Source organism: Ictalurus furcatus, chromosome 19 (genome assembly GCF_023375685.1).
Source record: "Ictalurus furcatus strain D&B chromosome 19, Billie_1.0, whole genome shotgun sequence".
NCBI lineage: Eukaryota > Metazoa > Chordata > Actinopteri > Siluriformes > Ictaluridae > Ictalurus > Ictalurus furcatus.
The window spans coordinates 24,836,789-24,856,084 of NC_071273.1; the positions used below are offsets into that span (position 1 = coordinate 24,836,789).

Sequence of the window (19,296 nt, forward strand, 5' to 3'; positions counted from 1 at the left end):
TGCAGGAACTGTGGTCTGTGGCACTATAGACAAGTCTTAGTAGTAAATACTGCATAAAATACCACAATAATGAGAACTGACCCAGATCAAAGCTGTATTATAGCTACACAGCAATATGTTAGTGCTTTAGGTTAGCCTAGAAACACAGATATAAGTGTGTTAGAATGTATAAAGGTTCAGTAACATCTGCAGTGTGTTGTTCTCTCCACAGCAGCAGAACCAAGTGCTCACTGCTCTGTACATTGCTGCTGCATGTTAGCAACGTGTCCGCTGTGTCCATGCTAATGACCAGACTTTCATTTTCTGCTTGTTTTTCCATCGTGATGTTTGCGTTGGACGACCGTTCCGTTTATTACTGCAGACATTCATTTTGCATGCTGTATGAACACAGAAGAGGTGTTATGAACGGGGCATCGTGCACCCATTATTAACACAAACGCACTTATTCTGTGCTAATTCTACAACACATCTTCAACAAGGAGTGATTTCCATGATAACCTGACCTAGTTTTTAATCAAACTAACTTTAGTCAGTAGTTTATTCAGTAAAAAATCAACTTCTAGTCTATGATTAGCCTGTTTAATCTAATGCTAGTTTGTGTTTTAGCCTGTTTTACCATGATGCTAGTTTGTTTCAAACGTTTAATGAGAAGTAATGGGTTATTGTGGATACTGTAAAGAGGGATAATCACTTGGAGGGATAATGTGTTCTAACATTTGCTTTAATGTTAATTTTACGTAGTTTGGTCAGTTTAACAAATGGCAATTTATTTAACGTAGACGTGGTTTTGGTTTACTATATTGCTAGTTTGTGCGTTGGGCCAATTCACTATAGCCTTAGCTTGGGTTTTAGCCTGTTTATTATAATGCTAGTTTGTTTATATTTCCTGCTGTTGCTTCCTATAATTCTAATAATTCAATTTTTTATCTAGTTCTAATTCTAGTTCGTGTTTTTAGCCAGTTTTTTTTTTTTTTTAAACTGTTTACTCTGATAATGTTTGTAGCTGGGCTTTGTACACTATAAAATAAGTGTAAAATATTGATTTATTTACAATAATTTACAGTTAAATATCACAGAGGCGAACCACAATTGAGGGGTCATGTGTTAGAATGGGCATGATGCCCTGAGATATGAACATTAATTATAAAGAAAGATACCAACAATAACCAGGATTCAAGGATAATGTGTTGCACATACAGTATGCTCAGTAACAGACTTTTAATTTTGTCTTCCATCACTCTGTCTTTATTTCTCTCTCTCTCTCTCTCTCTTTATTTTTCTATCTCTCTCACTCTCTCTCTCTCTCTCACTCTCTCTCTTTATTTCTCGTCTCCTCATCAGCGGGTAAGTTTGGTTTGCGTTGCTGAGACTTTGCTGCATTTTTCCAGTCCGTCTCGTGCTTGTGTGAAGTGTGTGTGTGTTTATCTGCGAGGGCTCGGACCTGTTCTCTGTCCATCTGCCATCTACACTTCCCCCCTACGCCCTACCGCCTTTTCTCTCACGCGAATGTACATGTGACTCTTCCCTTCTGCAGTACTGTAGAAGATGCATCTCTGCCTGGAAACTCTGAGTTTGTGTGGACGTGTGTGTGTGTGTGTGTATAAAACTAAACAGCCTGCCATGCTGAGGCCTTCCTCCTGATGTGTGTATCAGTGTGCATCATGTGCTGGATTGCAATAACCAGGTGCCATCTCTGGTTATGGATCGTCAGCTCTTCAGACTGTGTTACATTTCTTATTCTTTGTGTGTATGTTATTTGTCATAACTCGCTCTCTCCCTCCCTCCAGCATCAGCTTGTTCGGAGGAAACAAAACACTCATTACATGACACACTCAAACCGAACATTTCATATCAGACATGTAAAGATAAGGACCGGGTCACGGCACCGTCTCTCTTGAATACAATTTTAAAGGGGCCTTGTTAGCGGAGTAGCAAATTAGCTGATTGTTTGATTTTGTTCAGCCGATCACAAACTTGATCATCAGATCGATCACAACAAATTAGCCGATCTTGGTCACACATTTCACAGAGAACATGGTAGACCAGTTTATTGGTACAGCTGAGTGCAATTTTATTGGCGTTTTTAAAATTGTGCACTTTGCCTTCGCGAAAGTCACCTTGCAAAAGTCCACACAAAACCGCTCTGTCCCATCAGGCTTGGGTACAAATATAAGGGGGGCATCTATGTTATCCTATTATTTCCATTATTTTCCCCAGTTCTTCCTGAATAATAATAATAATAATAATAATAATAATAATATACCCCCTGGGTACTAAGCGGAACAAAGTATATCTGCTCTGGAGTTTGGATATCTAGAGACCCGGGTCTGCAGACATTCCTTCCCGAATCTTCCCCATGTCCCACATTCTCAACAGACCTGTTCAGGACCTGCTCCAGCCCAAATGAGATTAGTTGTGGAACCCTGTGGATAGGAGTGAAGAAAAGAGAGAGATTAGGACTATAAGAGGTGTGGGGTTTTGGTTAGGGCTGCACACGAATCTTGTCACCAACATATCCCAGACCAGCTGGTCCACCTAGAGGTGCCAGGGCTGTAACTTCTTCTGTTGTGGAGCAGGCACAGATGGGACCTCAGCTGTGGAAACAGCACTGCAGAGTGTCCATTAGTCTACAACCATAGACGAGTGGTCTGGACCCAATCAGACCTCTCTCTCTCTTCATCATGTTTACCCTCTGATGTATTCAAGTGTCCTTACTTTGCACTGCAAACAATTTCTGCATTACTAATTCATCTTCTGAGGAAGAAACATCCAGCACATCCACTTAATCACTGTCCACTCAGTGTTGACTCTCTGTCAGTACTCTCTAATGTTCCAGTTAGTGGGACAGTTGGACAAAAATGTTAAGCGAGCTAACAGTTTAGCTCAGGGGACGCTAGCAAGGCAACAAACCCTGTAGTTACTATACGACTTATCATCGTAACATTACGTTAACATAAACTGATTTCTCTGTAGGTCCTGTGTAGCATGGTTGTCCTGATTTTCGTGCCTTGCTAGGTTCCATGTTTTAGCATTTTTGCCCAACCTCTTTAAATGACTGTATCTTAATGCTTGTTGTTTGTTAGCCAAGTGCCTGCAGGTTGCCTTGACTGTTTCCCTTTCAAATTTGTCTCACTTTGCTAATTCTTGGGTCACATAATCAGATTTTTAGGTGCAGCGTTTACTGGATTTTAGCATTTTAGAGTTTAATAATAGGATGTCAGAGATCCAAGATTGCTAACAAATGGTTAGCAGGACACAAAACAGCACACGTACTATGTTTATTAGTATGATGAACGATGATCAGAATTCCTGTATGTCAAGCCTAATAGTGTGACATCTGCTTCTCTTTCTGTTCACGTAACGCTAACTACCTAGCTTCGTGTTTGGTCAGTTTTCACACGTGAATTTTGTCTAAATTCTCCCTGAAAAGTACTTTAACGATATCTCTGCCTGCTGTTTGTTTGTTAGTAAAGTGCCTGCAGAATTTTCAGGCAGTTTCCAAATTTGCCCCATGATTATCATTATCATCCAACTCTTGGGTTGGATAATCAGATTTTAAGGGTGGTGTTTGCTTAATCATGTAGAGTTTTTATGAGGGTGATAAAGGAGTGTAATGGTTTATTTTCAATAATTACATGCCATCTTTCCTGCTAATTTTATAGTCATGGTGTCAGCAAGTGGAGACTCCGGAGACAGGAGCTGGGTGTTTATATCTCTCAGAACTTTCATTTGGGTTTCTCACAGTGGCTTTTTAAAAAAAATATAATCTGGCGATAATGCTCAACAAAGCTTGCTGATATCAGGAAATAACCAGGGAGTAGGAAATGAAAAACAGCACAACCTGAAATGGAGTCTGATGTCAGGATGCTAGTTCAGTGGCGTTATCTCCCTTATAACATGCCTGGGTTTATTTCTTTTGGAAAAACTCTTAAACAGAGTTGTTCAGTCTTTATTAACGGCCCAGATTAAGTCTTTGGACATTTTGGACATAGTTGTCAATGTCGGAATACGGTAAAATTACTTCTTAACTCTAATTCCTTGGCTTTGATCTATATGTATGTATAGAGTGCGCTCCAGTAATATTGGCACCCTTGGTAAATATGAGCAAAGAAGGCTGTGAAAAATTGTCTTTATTGTTTAACCTTTTGATCTTGTGTTCAAAACATTCACAAAAATACTCTGCTCTCATGGATATCAAACAAGTGCAAATACAACACAGGTTTATCAAAAAAAAAAAAAACTTTGTTAAATATAGGTGTGCAACAATTATTGGCACCCCTGTGAATCCATATAAGAAAAATATATTTAAAGTGTATTCCCATTGATATTTAAAAAAATTTTAGTACACTTGGGTGACTAGGAACAGGAAATTGTTTAACCATGACTTCCTGTTTCACAGGGGTATAAATATGAGGTAACACACAGGCCAAATTCCTGTAGTCATTCATAACAATGAGTAAGAGCAAGGAATAGAGCTGTGATGTGCGGCAAAAGGTTGTTGAGCTTCACACAATGGGGCGTGTCTATAAGAAAATAGCACAAGCATTGAAAACGCCCATTTCCACCATCAGGGCAATAATTAAGAAGTTCCAGTCCACTGGAAATGTTATGAATCCACCTGGAATTGGACGCGTGTCTATATCGTCTCAACGCACTGTGAAGAGGACGGTTCGAGTGGATAAAACATCTCCAAGGATCCCAGCTGGAGAACTGCAGAAGTTAGTTGTGTCTTGGGGTCAGAAAGTCTCCAAAACTACAATCTGAAGTCACCTACATCACCACAAGCTGTTTGGAAGGTTTCAAGAAAATATACATCAAAAGCACCACAGAAATGGTTTACTGACAACAAAATCAAGGCTCTGTCATGACCATCCCAGTCCCCTGACCTCAACCCCATAGAAAACCTGTGGAGTGAACTGAAGAGGAGAGTCCACCAGTGTGGACCTGAAATGTGAAGGATCTGGAGAGGTTCTGTATGGAGGAACGCTCTCAGATCCCTCGCCATGTATTCTCCAAACTCATCAGGCGTTATAGGAGAAGACTCAGAGCTGTTATCTTGGCAAAGGGAGGAAGCACAAAGTATTGACTAAGGGTGCCAATAATTGTTGCACACCTATATTTAATTAGATTTTTTGTAAAAAAAAAAAAAATAGTTTGCAATTGTTTGATATCCATGACAGCAGAGTATTTTTGTGATTTTTTTTTTAAACAAAAGATCAAAAGGTAAAACAGTAAAGACAACTTTTCACAGCCTTCATTGCTCATATTTACCAAGGGTGCCAATATTAGTGGAAGGTACTGTAGATATGAGGTTTCTCATATTTCAGAAGAACAATCTGGCATGAACACTGTTTTAATAAAAAGTTGCATAGTACGATGACATCAGCTTTATGATTGGTGAGAATGTGCTTATGCAACCTGTACCCAAGGTTAGCCACGCCTATTTTATATAGAAGGAGAGAGACTGAGGTAAAGCTCCAGTACAGGTTGTACTACAGATTGTGGAGCAGCATCCGCCTCATTAGAAACATCAGGGGTTTAGGAAAAGTTCTGGACTGTGGAGATAGCAATGTTTTCTTCCTTCTCTTGTGATTAATATGTATTCAGAACAGAAAGAGCAGCAGAAGAGCAGTGGGAGTTTATCATCTCTTGGGGAAGAGCAAGAGGCATTTAGAAATAAAGAGACATTTCCAGGCTCAGAAAAAAAACGTGTGTTTGTTCTTATCAGAGGACATGAAAACAGGGAAGGTCTGGTTGCTAATGATAACAAAGATATATAATCTCTCTGTTTGTCCATTTGAGTGCAGATGAAGTCTCCTCACTCTTTTGCCCACTTCCTCCCTCTCTTCCTGCCTCCCCCTTTTCCCTGTTTGTCTCTTCTCTCTAGGCATGAGTTGCTGGAGGAGGCGAGGAGGAAAGGATTGCCTTTCGCGCAGTGGGATGGTCCTACTGTTGTCGCATGGCTGGAGGTAAGAGCTCCCCTCATAAACCTCATGCTGCTGTAAATGGTTTTTCACAACATAGACTCTGGCTTTGTTCCAATCCTGCTTTTAAAGTGCCCTCTGCAGAGTAAAATAACACTTCTATCAAATACTGAGTGCCGATAGAGGAGTCTGAGGAGAAAAACACAATCAAATCTGAACACAATCAAATGTTATGGTTTTAAATTGAATAACAATGGAGTGATGGCATTTGCAGTCTACACTGAAGCTGACTTATTTTATTATCTTGTTTCCCCTTGGACCTTTTAAGGGTTGTTCTAATATTTTGTCAGCATAATTGACAACAGTGGTATTGGGGGTGGGTTCTGAGGTCTGATTGGTTACAGTGGTATTGGGGATGGGTTCTGAGGTCTGATTGGTTACAGTGGTATTGGGGATGGGTTCTGAGGTCTGATTGGTTACAGTGGTATTGGGTGTGGGTTCTGAGGTCTGATTGGTTACAGTGGTATTGGGGGTGGGTTCTGAGGTCTGATTGGTTACAGTGGTATTAGGGGCAGGAACTTGCAATGCTAGCAGAGTTGAGAGAGAAACCCAGCTAATAGCAAGACTTGCTTCCATTGAGGCTCAATAGGGTTGTTATGAGATCAAACCAGTGCACTCTCATTTGTCATTAATTCAACAAGGGTGCATTAAACAATATGGGAACACGGGGATGGAGAAATTTGAGTACACACTTGACTGTAATAAAAAAAACCCTCTAACACCCTGAATCAAGCGCTGCTTTTCCCCCTTGATGCTCCGAACTGCCAGTGAGGCGATTATTTTAGTTAGCGCGTGAGGAAAAGTCTGCACACGGTGTGCTTGCATAATCATATCTGCAGCTGTGTGTGTGTGTGTGTGTGTGTGTGTGTGTGTGTGTGTGTGTGTGTATCAGCAGTTTATGGTCAGGAGTTACTGATCTGCTATTACACACTGACTCAGAGCTGCTCTTATAAACTTGCAATCTCAGATTATTCCAGTTTAACTTATTTTAATTCTGTATTAATGTGTTATAAACTCAGACTTTAAGAAAAAATCATTTTAAAACCCAGATTAAATCCAGATGAAAGAGTTTTAAATTGAGATGAAAGTGTGTTAAATCCAGATTAGTGTTTTAACTGCATATTAAAATAAGTTTAAATGAGAGTTTACTTCATCAAATATAGCTTCAACTGTTTAAGTCCAGATCAAAGAGTTTTAGGATTCAGATTAAAGTACTTTAAATCCAGATTAATGTTTTACAGCCAAATTTAAATATACTACTTTAGAATATTTTGAATGATCTGTCTTTTAAAACCAGATTAAAATGTTGAAGAAATTCAGATCAGAGTTTTGAATCTAGGTGAAAGGATTTTAAATCCAGATTATTTTTACTGATTCGTAGATGTGCAGTAAATACATTTTTAATTGTGGATTATATTGTTAATATGCTTTATTATAAATACTCCCCAAAATACCTTTCTTAACTTCATATTTTTAATTATAAATATTTTGTAAAAAATATTTTGAACTTAAAAATGGCAGCCATTATTATTATTATTATTATTATTATTATTATTGTTATTATTTGTAGTAGTATTTATTATTATTATTATTATTATTATTATTATTATTATTATTATTTGTAATAGTGGTAGTAGTATTTTTATTATTATTATTAGTAGTAGTAGTATTTATTATTATTATTATTATTATTATTTGTAATAGTAGTAGTAGTATTTATTATTATGTAATATTATTATTATTAGTAGTAGTAGTAGTAGTAGTAGTAGTAGTAGTAGTATCCAGTAGTTTAGGTGTTCGTTATGATGTTAATGATGTATTAAATGTGAAATAAGGCTTTATAACAGCTGGAAGTGTGTGATGTACAGTACAGTATTTAATACAGTGTTAACTGTCTGAGCTGATGCTTTACAACACCGCCATCTTGTGGCAGGAAATCAAAAATAATATGACGTTATATAATATAATTGTGGATTTTATACATATTACTTCACTAGAAAGTGTGTGTGTGTGTGTGTGTGTGTGTGTGCGCAGAACTGCTCTGTTATAACACTTTTCTTTTCTCAGATAAACAGGACACTTGAAATGTTTTTAGGTTTTTCGCGCCATGAAGCTTTACAGACCTCCGTTACCAAGCAAAAAGTCTGATACTCCGCCCCATCTCCTCACGTAACGCGGCGAATAGGCGGCTTTTCAAATGTCCTGTTTTTACAAAGTTGACAATCCACACTGCACCGTCCGACACATCCGACAGATCCTCCGATAACGTCTGGCAAAAACACAGCGCGTGACCACGACCTGCGGATTTTTCTCTTTGACCGAGCTGAAGAATCCTTTGGTAGGCGTGGTCCCAGACGCCGCTCCATCGGTACACACGCTTACACCGTCTTCCCGTTCTAGTGCTCCTTGTTCCATATAATCCCCCTCTTCTATTAACCCTCCACTCTTTCCTCCCTCTTTCCTTCCTCTCCTTCCGTCCCTCCTTCTTTTTCCACGGCCCCTTCCCTTCTCTCCATCATTCCACTCTTTCAGTTTATCCTCCTGCTTTCCTTCCTCTCCTTCCATCCTTCCTTCTTTGTCCACAGCCCCTTCCTCTCTTTTTACTCCTTCCACTCTCCACTCCCCTTGTTGGATATAATGGGGTGTTGCCCGGATGTAGTATTTCCTCTCCGGTTGTTGATGTCCAGCTGAGCGTGTCCACTTCATTCTGTTGGTTCATCAACCTGAAGTGCACGTTTTTATCCACTAGTTATTATTATTATTATTATTATTATTATTACGATTATTTCCAGTACAACACTCTCAGTATCAGCGGACTTATCATCAACGTGTCTGAGGACTGAATGGTTTCAAACGGGCACGTTTGATAGATCCTTGACAGCATTTGGACCCAACGTTGTTTTCAGAATTGCTTTGCGTGCAGAATTAATGACTCCGCCTCCATATGTGGCATTTTCCGACTTTGCCACTACCTCAGCAACCAGGTATCTAGCTTCGAGCGCTTTTTCAGACACCGTCTCATCAAATGGTAAACGGTCTGCACTTATACGGCGCTTTTTTAACCTTAGAAGTTCTACAAGAAGTTCTACTGGTTCTCACCCACTCACTCACACACCAGTGGTGGCAGAGCTGCCATGCAGGGTGCTCGCTTGCCATCGGGAGCAGAAGGACACTTCGGCATGTGGGCAGGGACTCGAACCGCCAACCCTACGTGGACAAAGTGGACAACCCGCTCTACCACCTGAGTCTCAGCCGCCCAGAGTAGCCTGTAATTCCTGCTCGCTAGGAACCATTGCATGTCGACGGAGCCCCCGGCGAAAGTGAACCCACATGACGGATAACTGTCACTGTATTGTCTCGAGCTCGCCATGTTTGCTTTCTTTCTCATATCCCACTGCTACAGGGTCCAGGTTCCGGTTCCGGTTCCGTAGTTTTTCTTTTTCAGTATCTGTCCATGTTTTCCGCAGGTCTTAGTAGCGTGGTCAGTCATAACGTGGGGAATTCGTATACGGGAACAACCCAAGTCACGTAGGAATGCGATGAGGTCACAGATAGCTAGCGAGCATATTGAGTGGTGATAAAACAACAAATTTGCATATATTCGTATTTTATTTATTTATTTATTTATTTGGAAAAAATCTGATCGATTTCTTCGGCACAGCAGTCGGGAAACACTGCTCCGTGTTCGTGCAGATGTGTGTGTATGAATATGAATATAGATGATGTGTGTGTGTGTGTGTGTGTGTGTGTGTGTGTGTAGCTGTGGTTAGGAATGCCGGCGTGGTACGTGGCGGCGTGCCGGGCGAATGTGAAGAGCGGCGCTATCATGTCGGCTCTGTCCGATACGGAGATCCAGCGCGAGATCGGCATCAGTAACCCGCTGCACCGCCTCAAACTGCGCCTCGCCATCCAGGAAATGGTGTCACTAACCAGCCCGTCGGCCCCGCCCACTTCCCGAACCGTGAGTACACACACACACACACACACACACACACACACACACAGGCTCCTCAGCATATGTGCTTAAACCCTCCTGCTCCTTGTCTGCATGTATGCGTGTGTGTGTGTGTGTGTGTGTGTGTGTTTCTCCATTTTTACTTTCTTTCACATTTTGTTGTTATGGTAACACATTTGCTTTCACAGTAACAGCTAAAGCATACATGTGTGTGTGTGTGTGTGTGTGTGTGTGTGTTCAGTGTTTGTTTAATATCGCTGTGTGTTCTTCAAGTGTGTTGGTGTATTTTGTGCACATGAGTTTGTGTGTGTGTGTGTGTATTTTGTGCATATGAGTGTGTGTGTGTGTGTGTATAATGAGTGTGTGTGTACAGTGTGAGCTCTCTGGGCCATGTCACATGACCTGACCGTGATGCTGTAACACTATTGGCTTACAGTGGTGCTGCTCTTCTTCTTTAACACTGCTTGCCCCTCTCTGATTGGATGGCTGCTCTCTGTGGCCCCGCCCACTTTAGCCATCAGGCAATGTGTGGGTGACGCATGAGGAGATGGAAACACTCGCAGCTCCGTCTAAAACGGTCAGTTATCCTCCTCTATCACTCCATCCATCCCTCACTCCCTCTGTCTCTCTGCCACGCCCGCTCGTCATCTTCATCCTGCTGTTTCTCTCTCTCTCACACACACACACACTTGCTCTCTATCATTTGTCATAATATCATGAATATTTCTCATAGCTGTGGAAAACTGTGTGTGGCTCGAATCTTAAGACAGAGAGAGATACTGTATATAGACAGACAGACAGACAGACAGACAAAGAGGCTCTCAGGGAGGCAGGCTGATAGATAAATAATAATAATAATAATAATAATAAATAACATCTTTCATTTATATAGCTCCTTTCCAGAGCTCAAGGACACAAACACAAAACAATGAAAAACACAGTACAGGTAGTACGGTCACTGAGAAAGATGCACAGCAACACATTAGGACAGATAACACTGAGAACACAGACGTGCTTTAAGTTGGGATTTGAACTCGGCGATGGATGTGATGCTGAGGAAGTGAGGGAGTGAATTCCAGATTTTGGGGCTACTACACTGAAAGACCTGCCACCCATAGAGAGAGGAGGTCTAGGGACAGGGAGGAGTCCGAGCCCGGAGGACCTGAGAGACAGCGGGGCAGGTTGTAGGGGAGATGGCAAGGTGCCAAACCGTGACGTGATTTAAATGTGATCAGGATTATTTTATATTAAATGCGAAACGAATCCGGTAGCCAGTGCAGTTCAGACAGGACTGGAGTAACGTGAGCTGAGCGTTTGGTACGTGTGAGAAGTCTAGACGCTGAGTTTTGAATAAACTGCAACCTGGCAGTAGATTTAGCAGGTAAACCAGCGAGGAGAGCGTCGCAGTCATGGAGACGTGACGATCTAAATGCATGAACCGGCGTTTCAGCGTCTTCGAGGCTAATGAAGGGGCGGAGCCGAGAAACACGACACAGGTGAAAGAATCCAATTTTAGACACAGAGTTTATATGCGCTTCAAAAGGCGAGGGACACACACATTGGCAGACACAGAGAGACAGACAGCCAGACAGAGAAAAACAGAAGGACAGACAGAGGGACAGACAGGCAGACAGAAGGACATAGACAAAAACAGAAGGACAGACAGGCAGACAGAGGGGCAGACAGGCAGACAGAATGACAGACAGAAGGACAGAGAGACAGACAGAGCGATGGGCAAAATATCAAACACCGAGATAGAGAGAGAAATATATAGATCAATAGAAAGACAGACAGATGGAACAAATGAGAGAGACAGACAGACAGACAGACAGACAGTTATATCAATAGAATAAACCCTAGATTGAACGAGGGACAGAAATGGACCATGTTTACACTAATATTCGCGATGCTTACAAAGCTGTTCCCTGCCCCCACCTTGGCCATTGAGATCACATTTCTGTGTTGCTAATCCCCTCATACAAACCGGTGCAGAAACATGAGAAACAACCACCGGGAACATCCAAGTTTGGCCAGAGAGGGCCAGCTCAGCTCAAGAAGACTGCTTTGACTGTGCTGACTGTGCTATTGGATACTTGATTTTCAGAGCAACAGACCACAGGTTGTCAAAATCAACACCTCCCAGCAGACCTCCCAACCCATCACAGTGGTGCACCACAGGGCTGTGCACTGAGTCCACTGTTACACACCCTGCTGACTCATGACTGCATGGCAAAGTTCTCAGTGACACCACAGTTCTGGGGCTCATCAGCAGTAATGATGACACAGCATACAGGGATGAGGTGAACCAGCTCATAGCCCGGATTCCTACAATCTCTCCCTGAATGTCAAGACAAAAGAGATGCTTGTTGACTTCAGACAATTTTTCACTTCTATACATCGGTCCCTCCAGCGTTTAGCCTTTTTGCAATCACAGAAGTGAATGCAAAATCAAGGAAACTCCTTATGTTTGGAGGAGCTTGCAAAATTACCACAGATTTACCCAAGACGTGTCACGTGACATCGTCACAATGCACAATCGGCCCTCTTCGATTCATGTGCGTCGAACACGAGTACAGTTAAAAGGTCTCATTTACTAACAAACATCACTGTGAAAGGCCGTGCCAAACTATTATTTCCCACAAAAAGCACAGAAATTACAGTGAAAACTGAGATTATATATATATATATATGAAACCTTCTGCGTTTAGTACGCACCTTACTGTACTCACTGAAACCTCAGCGCCTGTTCTGTTACACCGGGTCTTGCTGCAGATCTTTTACAGTCACTCGAGGGTTTTTCACAACCTGCCTTCTCACAAATCTGCTTGCAGTCGTCGATAGCTTCCTTTTTCTTCCACATCCAGGTATTTCATATGTTTTCTCCCCCTAGCCAGTTTCATGTGTTCCAGCTCAAGCACACCTGGTGTAAGTAATGAAGCCCTTGATCAGTTGTTTCAGGTGTGCTTGAGACAACACCTGTTCTGCATATTTGTGCTGGTGTGAGAGATTCTATTCAGGGGGGTGAATAATTTTGAGACTGGAGAAATCATAAGTTGCATTTTCAGTTGAATTTGGGGAAAAACACTTGAAGCATTCGTCGTGTCGAACTATTTCAATCGTTTTTGTTTGATTTGTTCATCGCAAACAGCTGAAAGTCCGTACATTCTGACACTAAACCTGATTTGTTCATCGCAAACAGCTGGTTCCATAAATTCTTTTTAAGACATTAGTGATGTGTTGTCTTAGTCAGGCTCATGATACATCGTTAGACCAAACACACACACTGACTTATCTTCTGTCACTTTTTGGCCGCTTTTAGAACTGCACCACTGCGAGCGACCTGTGTGTTAGCAACTCTGACAAAAAGCTAACGATTAGCCGAGACCAGCAGGACAAACAGCTAGCAGAAATGTGCTGGGGTGCATTTTAATGTACTCTAAAAAGTGTCTAAATCTTTCTTTGTTGTCGATGTTACAGTCATAAACAAACCCATTTTAGTTAAACTAGCTAAGCATATTAGCTTATTAAAACACGTACACGAAACCTCACAACTTCAGTATGCTCATCCGGTTTTGTCTTTCGGTTGCCTGGAAACTTTTACGATCGATATCTCAAATAATTGACATAAATTACATTTTTATGCTAGCTAGGTAACTTTTACACAAAAATTCAACCCAGATAAATGTTTGACGAGCTAGTTGAATGCGACATAAAAGATGAAATGTTTGGGGAAAAATAAATTAACTTCGTGAATCAGCAGCTTTGCTAGCAAAGATCTCAGCTAGCTAGCGAGGCACATTTTCAAGAACTGAAATAAGGACATCAAAATTTTTGCAAAATAAGTAGCCTGGATTAAGTTAAGTTATATTTAATTTTGTCAATGTGTACAAAATATATTTACAGTGTATGAAGTGATGTTGCTATTTTTTGTCAGTTGGTTGAGATTCCTGAATGCTAATGTGTATCAGGCAGCTCTGTTATTTCCATTAGATTTCTTTCTTTTAATTAGCAGAAGTTTAAACACGGACGTAGTTTCAAAGTAGTTAATCTACTTTTGCTGTATAGGTCGTAGTAAAGCTAGCTTTAGCTAACTGCATCTTTAAAAGACCTTCCCAAAACTCTCTGTGTGTGTGTGTGTGTGTGCATGCGTGCATGTTGGACCATCTGCTAACACTGGATTTCGTGTTCACATTGTAACAGAAGTCAGAGTCTGAAGAAGGAAGCTGGTCTCAGGTAAGCTTCTGATTGACGACTAATCTCACGAACATCATTAACGTTATTCTAATGCAGTATGGATACCTTTGTAAAACACCCTGAAGATGTCAGAAAACCTTTACAAAGCGTTGACACTGGAGACTCCTTCCATAAATGTTCCAAAAACGTCTCCTTACTTTAAGAAAACTTCACCACATCAATGACTATTACCATCCGCTCGTCATCAGTGGACCTGAGCGCCCGCTGTACGAGTCCTTGTGAATGAGCCGTTGCTATAGAAACAATAACATATTAGAACGAGTGCATTGATATGAACCTGTGCTAGAGTCAGAGCTGCTGTTAGAGAAAATTAATGAACACCTGATTCTGACCAATCACAGTCCAGAATTCAGCAGCACTGTGATGTAAAATGGCGCACTTATAACATTAAATAAATGATAGAACCTGTGTGTAGTCCTATTATAATACTGGTTATTATCTGAGTGTGTAGCTGTCTGAAGTGTGTGTGTGTGTGTGTCTGTGTGTGTGTGTGTGTGTGTGTGTGTGGTAGACATTAGCATACGGGGACATGAATCATGAGTGGATAGGTAACGAGTGGCTGCCCAGTCTTGGCCTACCTCAGTATCGCAGCTACTTCATGGAGTGTCTGGTGGACGCACGAATGCTGGATCACCTGACCAAGAAGGACCTCCGAGTTCATCTCAAAATGGTGGACAGCTTCCACAGGTACAAACCTAAACACCTGAAAATGGTGGACATCTTCCACAGGTACAGACCTAAACACCTGAAAATGGTGGACATCTTCCACAGGTGCAGACCTAAAACACCTGAAAATGGTGGACAGTTTCCACAGGTACAGACCTAAACACCTGAATATGGTGGACTGCTTACACAGGTACAAACCTAAAAACCTGAAAATGGTGGACAGTTTCCACAGGTACAGACCTAAACACCTGAATATGGTGGAGTGCTTACACAGGTACAAACCTAAACACCTGAAAATGGTGGACAGTTTCCACAGGTACAGACCTAAACACCTGAATATGGTGGAGTGCTTACACAGGTACAAACCTAAACACCTGAAAATGGTGGGCAGTTTCCACAGGTGCAGACCTAAACACCTGAATATGGTGGACTGCTTACACAGGTACAAACCTAAACACCTGAAAATGGTGGAGTGCTTTCACGGGTACAGACCTAAACACCTGAAAATGGTGGACAGTATCGACAGGTACAAACCTAAACACCTGAAAATGGTGGACATCTTCCACAGGTACAGACCTAAACACCTGAAAATGGTGGACAGTTTCCACAGGTACAAACCTAAACACTTGGAAATGGTGGACATCTTCCACAGGTACAGACCTAAACACCTGAAAATGGTGGACAGTTTCCACAGGTTCAGACCTAAACACCTGAAAATGGTGGACATCTTCCACAGGTGCAGACCTAAACACCTGAAAATGGTGGACATCTTCCACGGGTACAGACCTAAACACTTGGAAATGGTGGACATCTTCCACAGGTACAGACCTAAACACCTGAAAATGGTGGACATCTTCCACAGGTACAGACCTAAACACTTGGAAATGGTGGACAGCTTCCACAGGTACAAACACAAGCACTTCAAAATGGTAGACAACTTCCACAGTTACAATTTTAAGCACCTTAAAACTGGTGGGCAGCTTCCACAGGTTACAACCATAAACACCTTAAAAACAGCCTCGACAGGTACAACCTTTTAAAGAAAGTGAGCTAAACCCTACAGATAACTGGAAACACCTCAGAAGTCCTGGACAGGTTCCACACAGAGTTTTCATAGCTCAAAATGGGCGCCTTCAACACAAATTTAAAGATACCTTTAAAATGGTAACCAGCATGTAACAGGTGCAAAACCAAACATCTCAAAATGAATGGACAGCTTCCACAGGTACAAACCCCAACAATGGTGAAAATTTCCACAAATACAAATCTAAACACCTCAAAAAGGTGGACAGCTTCCATGGGTACTAAACTAAACACCTTTGAAATGATAGACAGCTTTCCCTGGTACAAATCTAAACACCTGAACAGCAGTGGATGGCTTCACCTGAACATATTGCACAAGTTCCGCAATTACAAACCTGAACACCTGAAAATACTAGATCGCTCCAATATCAACAAACCTAAACACTTCAAAATTGGTGGACATCTTTCACAGAAACAATAACCACAGTTACAAATATAAACACCTCAGCAATCCTGAATGGGTTTAAATGGTCTACTTAAACAAATCTAAACACCTCAAAACTGGAGGATATCTTCCACAGGTATGATCCTAAACACCTCAGGCCTTAAAAATGACAGACAGATTTCATGGGTACGAATTTAAACACGTCAGAACTATCGAACAGCTTCAACGAAATATAATAGACAGTTTCCACAGGTACAGACCTAAACACCTGGACTATAATGGACAGTTTCCACAGGTACAGACCTAAACACCTGGACTATAATGGACAGTTTCCACAGGTACAGACCTAAACACCTGGACTATAATGGACAGTTTCCACAGGTACAGACCTAAACACCTGGACTATAATGGACAGTTTCCACAGGTACAGACCTAAACACCTGGACTATAATGGACAGCTTCCACAGGTACAGACCTAAACACCTGAACTATAATGGACAGCTTCCGCAGGTACAGACCTAAACACCTGGACTATAATGGACAGCTTCCACAGGTACAGACCTAAACACCTGGACTATAATGGACAGTTTCCACAGGTACAGACCTAAACACCTGAACTATAATGGACAGCTTCCACAGGTACAGACCTAAACACCTGAACTATAATGGACAGCTTCCACAGGTACAGACCTAAACACCTGAACTATAATGGACAGCTTCCACAGGTACAGACCTAAACACCTGGACTATAATGGACAGTTTCCACAGGTACAGACCTAAACACCTGGACTATAATGGACAGTTTCCACAGGTACAGACCTAAACACCTGAACTATAATGGACAGTTTCCACAGGTACAGACCTAAACACCTGGACTATAATTCACAGTTTCCACAGGTACAGACCTAAACACCTGAACTATAATGGACAGTTTCCACAGGTACAGACCTAAACACCTGAACTATAATTCACAGCTTCCACAGGTACAGACCTAAACACCTGGACTATAATGGACAGCTTCCACAGGTACAGACCTAAACACCTGGACTATAATGGACAGTTTCCACAGGTACAGACCTAAACACCTGAACTATAATGGACAGTTTCCACAGGTACAGACCTAAACACCTGGACTATAATGGACAGTTTCCACAGGTACAGACCTAAACACCTGGACTATAATGGACAGTTTCCACAGGTACAGACCTAAACACCTGGACTATAATGGACAGTTTCCACAGGTACAGACCTAAACACCTGAACTATAATGGACAGCTTCCACAGGTACAGACCTAAACACCTGAACTATAATGGACAGTTTCCACAGGTACAGACCTAAACACCTGGACTATAATGGACAGCTTCCACAGGTACAGACCTAAACACCTGGACTATAATGGACAGTTTCCACAGGTACAGACCTAAACACCTGAACTATAATGGACAGTTTCCACAGGTACAGACCTAAACACCTGAACTATAATGGACAGCTTCCACAGGTACAGACCTAAACACCTGGACTATAATGGACAGTTTCCACAGGTACAGACCTAAACACCTGGACTATAATGGACAGTTTCCACAGGTACAGACCTAAACACCTGGACTATAATGGACAGTTTCCACAGGTACAGACCTAAACACCTGGACTATAATGGACAGCTTCCGCAGGTACAGACCTAAACACCTGGACTATAATGGACAGCTTCCACAGGTACAGACCTAAACACCTGGACTATAATGGACAGTTTCCACAGGTACAGACCTAAACACCTGGACTATAATGGACAGTTTCCACAGGTACAGACCTAAACACCTGAACTATAATGGACAGTTTCCACAGGTACAGACCTAAACACCTGGACTATAATTCACAGCTTCCACAGGTACAGACCTAAACACCTGGACTATAATGGACAGTTTCCACAGGTACAGACCTAAACACCTGGACTATAATGGACAGTTTCCACAGGTACAGACCTAAACACCTGAACTATAATGGACAGCTTCCACAGGTACAGACCTAAACACCTGAACTATAATGGACAGTTTCCACAGGTACAGACCTAAACACCTGAACTATAATGGACAGCTTCCACAGGTACAGACCTAAACACCTGGACTATAATAGACAGTTTCCACAGGTACAGACCTAAAGACCTGAACTATAATGGACAGTTTCCACAGGTACAGACCTAAACACCTGAACTATAATGGACAGCTTCCACAGGTACAGACCTAAACACCTGAGTAATGTTGAAAATGGAGAGAAGTATTTATAGTTAAGTATTGCTAACATTTAACATGAAATAAGTCTTTTGATGTGTTTTACAGGACCAGTCTTCAGTACGGGATCATGGGTCTGAAAAAGCTCAACTACGACCGCAAGGAACTGGAGAGACGGCGAGAGAGCAGCCAGCATGAGATGAGAGGTGACACACACACACACACACTTTTGAGTAAGGACACAACAGTGCCCTCTAGAGGTGATGTCCATTTGTCACATCAGGCATTGTGTGTATATGTGTGTGTATGTGTGTTTGTGTGTGTGTTTGTGTGTATGTGTGTGTGTGTGTGTGTGCAGACGTGCTGGTATGGAGTAATGAGCGCGTGATTCGTTGGGTTCAGAGTATCGGTCTCCGTGACTACGCCAACATCCTTTTAGAGAGCGGAGTTCATGGAGCGCTGATCGCCCTCGACGATAACTTCGACTACAGCAGCCTCGCCCTGTTACTGCAGATCCCCAACCAGAACACTCAGGTACACACACACACACACACACACACACACACACACACACACACACACACACACACACACACACATACACACACCCTGTTACTGCAGATCCCCAACCAGAACACTCAGGTACACACACACACACACACACACACACATACACACACACACCCTGTTACTGCAGATCCCCAACCAGAACACTCAGGTACACACACACACACACACACACA

The 19,296-nt window shown here is 41.9% G+C and overlaps 1 protein-coding gene across 1 annotated transcript in view; it reads left to right on the forward strand.

The window, feature by feature from the left end:
* The window catches only part of ppfia2 (PTPRF interacting protein alpha 2), a 98,640-nt gene that overhangs the window by 73,005 nt on the left and 6,339 nt on the right, over window positions 1–19,296 (forward strand). The window contains exons 20-26 of the mRNA XM_053650779.1: window positions 5,888–5,969; window positions 9,745–9,945; window positions 10,454–10,516; window positions 14,140–14,172; window positions 14,705–14,880; window positions 18,662–18,759; window positions 18,912–19,087. Of these exons, the coding sequence (XP_053506754.1) occupies window positions 5,888–5,969; window positions 9,745–9,945; window positions 10,454–10,516; window positions 14,140–14,172; window positions 14,705–14,880; window positions 18,662–18,759; window positions 18,912–19,087 (829 nt within the window). The remainder of the gene's footprint in view (window positions 1–5,887; window positions 5,970–9,744; window positions 9,946–10,453; window positions 10,517–14,139; window positions 14,173–14,704; window positions 14,881–18,661; window positions 18,760–18,911; window positions 19,088–19,296) is intronic.